This window comes from Pan troglodytes, chromosome 1 (assembly GCF_028858775.2).
Source record: "Pan troglodytes isolate AG18354 chromosome 1, NHGRI_mPanTro3-v2.0_pri, whole genome shotgun sequence".
Lineage (NCBI taxonomy): Eukaryota > Metazoa > Chordata > Mammalia > Primates > Hominidae > Pan > Pan troglodytes.
In genome coordinates, this window is record NC_072398.2 from 196,001,524 (window position 1) to 196,011,819 (window position 10,296).

At 44.5% G+C, this 10,296-nt stretch overlaps 2 protein-coding genes across 30 annotated transcripts in view; both read left to right on the forward strand.

Moving 5' to 3' along the window:
• Positions 1-2,965, forward strand: part of ZMYM6 (zinc finger MYM-type containing 6) — a 44,729-nt gene extending 41,764 nt beyond the window's left edge. For all 28 annotated transcript variants that reach the window (XM_054681161.2, XM_063804648.1, NM_001427913.1 and 25 more), the window contains one exon: positions 1,012-2,965. Coding sequence is in view for 19 of the 28 variants with exons in the window: in NM_001427913.1 (NP_001414842.1) it covers positions 1,012-2,843 (1,832 nt within the window). In the remaining 9 variants the exon portion in view is untranslated. The remainder of the gene's footprint in view (positions 1-1,011) is intronic.
• A 1,627-nt stretch (positions 2,966-4,592) lies between these two features.
• Positions 4,593-8,432, forward strand: TMEM35B (transmembrane protein 35B). 2 transcript variants are annotated; one of them, XM_009453422.4, is made up of 4 exons: positions 4,593-4,748; positions 5,999-6,179; positions 6,290-6,337; positions 7,846-8,432. In XM_009453422.4, exons 1-4 carry the CDS (start codon positions 4,641-4,643, stop codon positions 8,019-8,021), a joined length of 513 nt encoding a protein of 170 aa, XP_009451697.1. In that variant the 5' UTR covers positions 4,593-4,640; the 3' UTR covers positions 8,022-8,432. The 2 variants fall into 2 exon arrangements, with proteins under 2 accessions (XP_009451697.1, NP_001414843.1); NM_001427914.1 differs by lacking the exon at positions 6,290-6,337 and having other exon boundaries at positions 4,598-4,748.
• The last annotated feature ends 1,864 nt before the right edge of the window (positions 8,433-10,296 follow it).

A 10,296-nucleotide genomic window follows, 5' to 3' on the forward strand; every position in this document is an offset into this window, starting at 1 on the left:
AACATTATTTTTCTGTCTCTTTTTCTTCCTTTTCTTTCTTTTTTTTTTGAGATGGAGTTTCACTCTTGTCTCCCAGGCCGGAGTGCAATGACATGATCTCGGCACATTGCAACCTCCGCCTCCCGGGTTCAAGCGATTCTCCTGCCTCAGCCTCTCAAGTAGCTGAGATTATAGGCATGTACCACCATGCCTGGCTAATTTTGTGTTTTTAGTAGAGACGGGGTTTCACCACGTTGGCCTGGCTGGTCTCGAACTCCTGACCTCAGGTGATCTGCCTGCCTTGGCCTCCCAAAGTGCTCGGATTACAGGTGTGAGCCCCATGCCTGGCCTTTTTTTTCTTTTTCTTTAAAAAATTTTTTTGACACCAGTGTCAATCACCAATAAAAAATTTATTCTTTTTGGTTTTTTTTGAGACGTAGTCTCAAGAGTGCAGTGGTGTGATCATGGCTCTCTGCAGGCTTAACCTCCTGGGCTCAGGCAATCCTCTTGCTTTAGCTACCCAAGTAGCTGGGACTATAGGTGTGTGCCATTGCATCCAGCCAATTTTTTTTTTTCTTCTTTTTTTTTTAAATGTAGAGATGGAGTTTCACCATGTTGCCCAGGCTGGTCTCTAACTCCAGGGCTCAAGTGACCCACCCACCTTGGCGTCCCAAAGCACTGGGATTATAGGTGTGAGCCACCCTGCTCAGCCAAAAAGTTTATTGTTAATTTGATGTGTATCATGGTCTTCAGCCCTAATTTCAATAACCTATTGGGTGCTTGGGATTACTTGTACATGTACCACATCCTACAGTTTTATTATACCTAGTGATCAAGCTTTGGGCAAAGGAGAAATTCAGTTTTCAGTAGCATCATTGGAAGTATTATGACTTGTGCTTAAACTTTTACCAGTGCATTCTTTTGATAAATAGAAATAGTAACAAAATATGAATTTTAAATATGTGGGGAGATACATAAAGAACATTGCTTATTTGTTCTTGAAAATAACAGTGATTCAAATATTTCATTTAGATTTACCTATGCCTAATGAAAAAAATGATGCAGAACTTGATTCTCCACCTTCAAAGAAAAAAAGATTAGGTTTTTTCCAGACTTATGATACAGAATATTTAAAAGTTGGTTTTATTATCTGTCCTGGATCAAAAGAAAGTTCACCAAGGCCACAGTGTGTCATTTGTGGAGAGATCTTATCCAGTGAAAACATGAAGCCAGCAAATCTTTCTCATCATTTGAAGACAAAACATTCAGAATTAGAAAACAAACCAGTAGATTTTTTTGAACAAAAATCTTTAGAAATGGAATGTCAAAATAGTTCTTTAAAAAAGTGTTTACTAGTTGAAAAGTCACTTGTGAAAGCTTCTTATTTAATTGCTTTCCAAACTGCTGCAAGCAAGAAGCCATTCTCCATTGCTGAAGAATTAATTAAACCATATTTAGTAGAAATGTGTTCAGAAGTTTTGGGTTCAAGTGCTGGAGACAAAATGAAAACTATTCCACTTTCTAATGTTACAATTCAACACAGGATTGATGAACTATCTGCAGACATTGAAGACCAGCTGATTCAAAAGGTCAGAGAGTCAAAGTGGTTTGCCCTTCAGATAGATGAGTCATCAGAAATCTCAAATATCACACTTCTTTTGTGCTATATTCGTTTCATTGATTATGATTGTCGTGATGTAAAAGAAGAATTATTATTTTGCATTGAAATGCCTACTCAAATAACTGGCTTTGAAATATTTGAACTAATAAATAAATATATTGATAGTAAATCTCTGAATTGGAAACATTGTGTTGGTCTCTGTACCGATGGGGCTGCAAGCATGACTGGCAGGTATTCTGGTTTAAAAGCAAAAATTCAAGAAGTTGCCATGAATACAGCGGCATTTACACATTGTTTTATTCACCGTGAACGTTTAGTGGCAGAAAAGTTGTCTCCATGTTTACATAAAATTCTTTTGCAGTCAGCACAAATTTTAAGTTTTATAAAGAGCAATGCATTAAATTCACGTATGTTAACAATTTTGTGTGAAGAGATGGGATCTGAGCATGTGAGTTTACCGCTTCATGCTGAAGTACGTTGGATATCAAGAGGGAGGATGTTAAAAAGATTATTTGAATTACGACATGAGATTGAAATATTTTTAAGTCAAAAGCATTCAGATTTGGCCAAGTATTTTCATGATGAGGAATGGGTTGGAAAGCTGGCCTACTTATCAGATATATTTTCACTTATAAATGAATTAAATTTAAGTCTCCAAGGAACTTTGACTACTTTCTTCAATTTGTGTAATAAAATTGATGTATTTAAGAGAAAGTTAAAAATGTGGTTGAAGCGCACACAAGAGAATGATTATGACATGTTCCCTTCATTTTCTGAATTCTCAAATTCATCAGGCTTAAATATGACAGACATCACAAGGATTATTTTTGAGCACCTGGAAGGACTTTCTCAAGTGTTCAGTGACTGTTTTCCACCAGAACAAGACTTGCGTTCAGGAAATTTGTGGATAATTCACCCTTTTATGAATCACCAAAATAATAATCTCACCGACTTCGAAGAAGAAAAGCTAACACAGCTATCTTCAGATTTAGGATTACAAGCACTATTTAAATCAGTGTCTGTAACTCAGTTTTGGATAAATGCAAAGACAAGTTACCCAGAACTCCATGAAAGGGCAATGAAATTTTTATTACCCTTTTCAACTGTTTATTTATGTGATGCTGCCTTTTCAGCTTTGACTGAGTCAAAACAAAAAAATCTGTTGGGTTCTGGCCCTGCCCTAAGACTTGCAGTCACATCTTTAATTCCAAGGATAGAAAAATTAGTGAAGGAGAAAGAGTAGCAATATGCACATTGCTTATCAGTGAAGTCAATAATCTTGTGTTAAGTTTTGTATAAGTATCCTAAAAGATAATTTCCTAATGTGGATTTGTGTTTTCAGTTATTAAATGTTTTAATAATTTTTCCCTTTTTGTTGAGGAATTTAATAATTATGATTGTTATAAATAATTATGTATAATTATAATCTAGGGTAGAAAATTTAGTTATTTCATTAAATTTGGATTAGTGACAAAGACTGCAGGTAATGAGAAGCCCAGTTTATAATGTAACAGCACAACCTGGATGTTGAAACAGCTTGGCCTTTAGAAGCAAGTGGAACATTTCAGTCTTCTAGCCAACCAGCTACTTACCCCTGCAAGGTTGTGAGTAGGTGGAAAAATAGATCTTTTTTTTGAGATGGAGTTTTGCTCTTGTTGCCCAGGCTGGAGTGCAATGGCGTGATCTCGGCTCACTGGAACCTCTGCCTCCTAGGTTCAAACAATTCTCCTGCCTCAGCCTTCCAAGTAGCTGGGGTTACAGGCATGTGCCACCATGCCCGTCTATTGTATTTTTTTTTTAGTAGAGACGGGGTTTCACCATATTGGTCAGGCTGGTCTCTATCTCCTGACCTCAAGTGATCCACCTGCCTCGGCCTCCCAAAGTGCTGGGATTACAAGTGTGAGCCACCGTGCCCAGCTGGAAAAAGATAGATCTAAGCAGCTTGGGTAACTATAAATGGAAGCAGCAGGGGGATTTGAGACCCCTGCTTGGGGCTTTCTGGCCCAATATACCAGGGCTTAGCAAACTTTTTAAATAAAGAGCCAGATAGTAAATATTTTCAGCTTTGCAGGCCATACTGTCACAACTACTCAATTCTGCAGTTGCAGTGCAAAAGCAGCCATAGACAATATGCAGATGTGTGGCTGTTTTTAAATAAAACTTATTCGTGAACACTGAAATATGAATTTCATATAATTTTCCTATGTCACACAAGCTTCTTTAAAAAATGTTTTTATCATAAAAAATGTAAACAAACATTATTAGCTTGGGGGAAGGGGAGAAGCATGGAAAAAAATCAGACATCTGGCCAAATTTGGCCCATGGTTTGCCCATCCCAGCTTTAGACAGATTTCCAGGTAAGAGCAAATGGGCCAGGAGTGGACTGTAGGGCTTGGTTCAGTGAAAGCCTCTCTATCCATGCAAGTATCTGAATTTTCAAACACCTTTCACATTTCATTGTCAGCCGAGATAAATTAGAGGGAAAAGATATCTCAGGCAAAGAGACTTGTTTAATAATTAATGGTTATTGATTTATTACAATTTTATAAATTAATTTACTAATTTACAAATAACTTTCTGAGCTCTTAACATGTGCAGGCACTGTGCTAGGCCTGTTACAAACTCTGGAGAACTGAGTTATCCCCATATACAGATGCAGATACTGAGGCCCTTTGGGGTGGGTGACAGCTCAGATCCCACAGCTAGTGTGGCACAGGCAGGAACGAAGCCCGGGGTCTTTTGATGGTAGCTGAACCGCACCCAGACACCCACCCGTGTCTGCTAGCACTCCGTATTGGCTGGGAAACACTCCCTGAATCCAAAGGTGCCGGTTTAGTCAGTTACCAGCCAGTGGTCCTCAAGTGTCCCCACCTGTAAGATGGGGGCGCCCTGCCCCAGTACTGCAGCCTCGCGACCCCCTGGAGGGTGGGGGACGGTAGCTCAGGCGAGAGTCTTCCGGCTGCCCCGGGGAGGGAGGAAATGAGCCGGCGGCAGGGGCGGGTTTTCGGCGGGGCCAACCCACGGTGGGGGGAGCGCGGCCATGGCGCTCCTGCTTTCGGTGCTGCGTGTACTGCTGGGCGGCTTCTTCGCGCTCGTGGGGTTGGCCAAGCTCTCGGAGGAGATCTCGGCTCCAGTTTCGGAGCGGATGGTGAGAGGCGCGGGCGGGCGGCAGGGGATCGGGCCCGCGGCGGCGTGTGCTCCGCCCTGCCGCTCCTCGCCCCCGGCCCGGCAGGCAGCCTTCGGGCTTCCGAGGCTCAGCTGGAGCTGGGGGAACGCGCCTGGCTTTCGACTGAGGCGCAGGTCCTGCCTGGGGAGTTCCTCGAGTTCTCTGGATCTTCCCTAGACGGAAGGGGACAGAACCTCCCCTTCCTGCAGAATATTGGTGGCCCCAGGCAAATCTAGAGCCTTAGGAGGTCCCTCCCACCACCCCGGACCCTGGGGGAGGATGATGCGGTGGGAAAATGAGCTCACTCCCCGCTCTCTTCCCTCTTTTCGCCGTTTGCTTCAGTTTTTGGGAGGTTCGTGGGGTTGGGGTGTAGTAATCCTGGCTTTGCAGGGAAGGAAGTCCGCCCTGAAGGGCAGGTATATCTGCTAAAGATTGCACATCTAGTCAGGAAGCAGGACACAAGCTAGACACTCCTAACTCGGAACCCAGAGAGGGAAGCCTCTCTCGGAAGCCTGAGAGGGATGCCCTGAAGTCGTCTTTCAGCCTTCTGTCTAGTTCCAGACTCATGGGAAAGCTTTCATATCCTGTTCACCAATCTCCCCAGTCCCTCAAAAGAGCCAGACTTGTAGACCTCTGCTGGCATCTCTCTCCAAGGCCTGGATAAATCCCCAGAGACAGACAGCTTAGAGCTGCTTCCCAGCAGAGCTGAGGAGGGGAGGTAGAGCTGAGGAGTGGGAACAGGAAAAAGTATCCCCGAAAGTAAGGATGAAGTTGTCATTTGACTCAGGGGAGGGCCTGCCTTGACAAGAAGAGTCACTTTGAGCCCACCTAACTCTGCCTCACCTCCAAATATTCCCTGTACAGCAGCCTTAAGAGAAACCAGGCCAGGCACAAAGAAGGAAACTGTGGAATTCCCCAGGCCTTGGCACTAGGGAGCCAAGCCCAGCCCCCTCCTCCTGGGATTTGGGGCTGGGTTGTAATCTCTTGAGAGGTCTAGTGAGAAAATCAATCTCTGTACCACTTGGAGCATGGAGCCTGTTTCCTGATTCCAAAGCTCAGCGCCACAGGGCAGCCCTCTCCTCTTCAGGCTGGCCTCAGCCCTGGACCTGACCTAGAGTAGTAGTTCTTTTCTCTGGGAAGTTGAGGGCACACGCATAGATATGCCATGGAGCATCTGGGGAGCTCATCCTTGTTGAACAATGAGGCTAACAGGCATTCCTTGCCACCCCTAGAATGCCCTGTTCGTGCAGTTTGCTGAGGTGTTCCCGCTGAAGGTATTTGGCTACCAGCCAGATCCCCTGAACTACCAAATAGCTGTGGGCTTTCTGGAACTGCTGGCTGGGTTGCTGCTGGTCATGGGCCCACCGATGCTGCAAGAGATCAGTAACTTGTTCTTGATTCTGCTCATGATGGGTAAGGGGGCCAACTGGCTTGAGAAAATGGGGTCTTCTGGGGGAGGATTATGGAAAGACCTGGCTGTTCCCCCTTACTGTTGCCACCCTTCTTTTTTCTCTGGGATCAAGAGCACTTCCTGCTCTACCACAGTTTCCATGGTCTTCAAACTAGCACAGGTATTTATTTATTTATTTATTTATTTATTTATTTATTTATTTTGAGATGGAGTCTCGCTCTTTCGCCCAGGCTGGACTGCAGTGGCACTATCTCTGCTCACTGCAACCTCCGCCTCCTGGGTTCACACCATTCTCCTGCCTCAGCCTCCCGAGTAGCTGGGACTACAGGCGCCTGCCACAGCGCCCGACTGATTTTTTTGTATTTTTAGTAGAGACAGGGTTTCACCATGTTAGCCAGGATGGTCTCGATCTCCTGAACTCGTGATCTGCCCGCCTTGGCCTCCCAAAGTGCTAGGATTACAGGCGTGAGCCACTGTGCCCGGCCTAGCACAGGTACTTTTTAAACTTAATGTGCTAGAACATTATCACATGTTAAGTGTACCTTCTACCTCCTCAATTCTAATGGCTGCATAGTATTGCCTTGTGAAGATATATTGCAAGCTCAGCGCCTCTGCTCCTTCCTCCACACATCCACTCCTGGGATGAGGGGATGGAGGAGCAGCTGCCATTTGATGCATGTGTCTGGCAGATTGGTGTAGAGAGCAGGGAAGCTGGAGAACCTTGAACAGGAAGGCAGAGAATTTCCCTAGGGAGTCCCCCTCAAGTAGCTCTGCCCACAGGAACTGCTGATATACAAAGACAGCTGTTGCTTCAAAGGCCAGATATCTTCAGGCTCTTCTATATGCCCTGGCATCTGTTACCATTGCTGCCACTGCTACCAGGCTTGCTTCCATCTCTGGAGCTTCTCCCATTTTCAGATCTTTCCCATACCTCCAACCAACAGCCCCTGGGCTAGTCCTTCCCTCCATCTTAATCTTAGTAGATGTAGGATTAAGAAAGGAGAAGGGGCCAGACATGGTGGCTCACGCCTGTAATCCCAGCACTTTGGGAGGCCGAGGCGGGCGGATCACAAGGTCAGGAGTTCAAGACCAGCCTGACCAACATGATGAAACCCCGTCTCTACTAAAAATACAAACATTAGCCAGGCGTGGTGGTGCGCGCCTGTAATCCCAGCTACTCAGGAGGCTGAGGCAGGAGAATCGCTTGAAGCCAGTACCCAGAACCCAGTAGCCCAGCTACTCAGAAGGCTGGCAGGAGATCACGCCATTGCACTCCAGCCTGGGTGACAGAGCAAGCCTCTGCCTCAAAAAAAAAAAAAAAAAAAAAAAAGGAAAGGAGAAGGATCAGGGAGATTTTTTTTTCTAAAATCTATCCACTCTAGCCACTGCCCTATTTGGCTGGGTCATTCCCGTTTCTTTCTTGTCCTCTGAGAGGGGCAACTGTTGCCACTGCTGCTGTTGTTCAAGAGGCTTCTAATTTCCTGGTCCTGCTTTCTCCAGGAGGCTAGAGATGAATGCCGCTAGTTTTGGGAATGTGCGTTAGGAGTGGTGGGGGTGTTTAATGGGAGGGCTTGGGCTGGAGTGGGTCAGCCTAAACTAGAGAGCCCTGAGCTCCTGGATCTCCTGGGTTCTTCCAAGGAGCCTCAGGGACCTCACTTTCCATTCCAGGGGCTATCTTCACCTTGGCAGCTCTGAAAGAGTCACTAAGCACCTGTATCCCGGCCATTGTCTGCCTGGGGTTCCTGCTGCTGCTGAATGTCGGCCAGCTCTTAGCCCAGACTAAGAAGGTGGTCAGACCCACTAGGAAGAAGACTCTAAGTACATTCAAGGAATCCTGGAAGTAGAGCATCTCTGTCTCTTTATGCCATGCAGCTGTCACAGCAGGAACATGGTAGAACACAGTCTATCATCTTGTTACCAGTATAATATCCAGGGTCAGCCAGTGTTGAAAGAGACATTTTGTCTACCTGGCACTGCTTTCTCTTTTTAGCTTTACTACTCTTTTGTGAGGAGTACATGTTATGCATATTAACATTCCTCATGTCATATGAAAATACAAAATAAGCAGAAAAGAAATTTAAATCAACCAAAATTCTGATGCCCCAAATAACCACTTTTAATGCCTTGGTGTAAGTATACCTCTGAACTTTTTTCTGTGCCTTTAAACAGATATATATATTTTTAAATGAAAATAAAACCATATATCCTATTTTATTTCCTCCTTTTAAAACCTTATAAACTATAACGCTGTTTCATGTCTCTTTTGCCTCATTGCTGTTAATGGCTGCATAGTATTCCATTGCAAGGATGTACTATAATGTATTTAATCCCCCATGAGGAACATTTGGGTTATTCTCAATTTTTTGCTCTCGTAAGCCTCACAGTAAATCACTTTTGCATACTTATTTTCTTCCCCTAGAAGTGAGGGTGCTGGTTCAAAACACATGCATGTTTTTAAGGTTTTTAATACATAATTAAAACGTACAGGTTCTGTATGCAGAGCTTAAGTACTTGCTTCTGCCTATGCCCTTTGAGACACATTAGAGATTCCCTCCCACTCCTTTTTTTCTCTGACATATTAGATGTGCAGAGCTAACAGGTAGGCATTGAGTCATTTGACAGGACCTGAAATCAAGCTCTGGTGGTGATCTGTGGCACCCAGTCCAGTGCTCCTTGACACCTACGTGGAGATGAGGGACAGCCAACTCCATGAAATGCTGAATGGTACAGCAGGGCCCAAAGCCTGGGAGGAATCCCAGAGGTCCTTGGGGGTAGGAAGGGTGCATATGTGTGACAGTTCTCGGGGGAAAAGTGGACAACACGTTAGGGCACCTGCTATTATGTCACCACCATCTTTATCTTAGGTTGGCAGGGCTGTGGGCTTTTGGGAAGTGATGTACCTCCCATGAGGGACTATAGTGAGAAACAGTTCACTTATTTATGCAAATATTCTAGCTATCAGCCTACAGATTGCTTTGAGGGTGGAAAAGAAGTCTCTGTTACTCCATTTCATGTTCACTACAAAATGCTAATTCCCATTCTGACTAGTGTGAACCTCAGGCAAGGTGACACTCTCAGTTGGATTTTTTTCTTCTGAGTCTGAAAGCATAGTGGTGTAGTCTGCCTATAGTAAGGATAGATAGATTACACTAAATAAATGGTAGTGTCAAAACAATAAGGAAACCTTTTCTCTCATGTAAGAGGTCCAGAGATAACCACTTCAGTTTCAGTGTTGGTCAGTTTGCCTAATGATGGCATCAAGAATCAACATTCTTTAAACTTTCTGCTCTGCTGCTTTCAGTGTATTGGCTATTGCCCTCAGAATTGCGAAATAGCTGCAGCAGCTCCAGACAGTGCATTTGCTATAATATTGAAAGGTGAAAAGAGAGGAAGGGTGCCTTAGAAGACCCTAGATTTTCGCATAGATCTCACTGGGCAGAGCTATGTCCCATTTCCATTCCTAGACTAATGACTGGCAGGAGAATGAAATTCCCATGATGGACTTAGACTAAGATTTACCCACACTGGTCAGCAAGGAAGAAGAGGGGGTAGACAATGGTTTCTGTCACTTACTAGCTTATTTGAAAACTATGGATAATGATAGTAACTATTTCATAGCCTGGCACATAGTAAATGTTCAGTAAATGCTAGTCATTATTAAATATTGATTTGTTTTACAGATGAGAAAATGCATTTGGAAAGCTTGAGTGCCTATATATCAGACCTGGAACTAGAACTAAGTCCTAATTGATTCCAGAACTCAAACTTTTCACTGCACCAGCTGCCAAAGCTGAAAATGGACAGGCATGGCACCCCTGCTCTCTTCAATCTGAGGGTAGATGGGATGACCTGTCTGGGGTGATGAAATCTGCCCTGCTTTCCCAGCATTTCCCCTCTGATTGGAATTTTTTTTTTTTTTTGAGATGGGGTTTCACCATGTTGGCCAGGCTGGTCTCGAACTCCTGACCTCAGGTGATCCACCTGCCTTGGCCTCCCAAAGTGCTGGGGTTACAGGCATTAGCCACTGTGCCCATCTTGCTTGAAAATTTTGAAGCCCCTGAAAGTAGAGCCTGGAGCCCCGAGGATCCTGGCCTTATTCTTTCTCCACCCCTTCCAGGA

Excerpts from the sequence above, each read along its gene's own strand:
- TMEM35B (XM_009453422.4), top strand. The coding sequence starts at position 4,641 with ATGGCGCTCCTGCTTTCGGTGCTGCGTGTACTGCTGGGCGGCTTCTTC. Across the intron at positions 4,749-5,998 it reads CTCCAGTTTCGGAGCGGATG|AATGCCCTGTTCGTGCAGTT; the intron begins GTGAGAGGCGCG and ends TGCCACCCCTAG. Across the intron at positions 6,338-7,845 it reads TGGTCTTCAAACTAGCACAG|GGGCTATCTTCACCTTGGCA; the intron begins GTATTTATTTAT and ends TTTCCATTCCAG.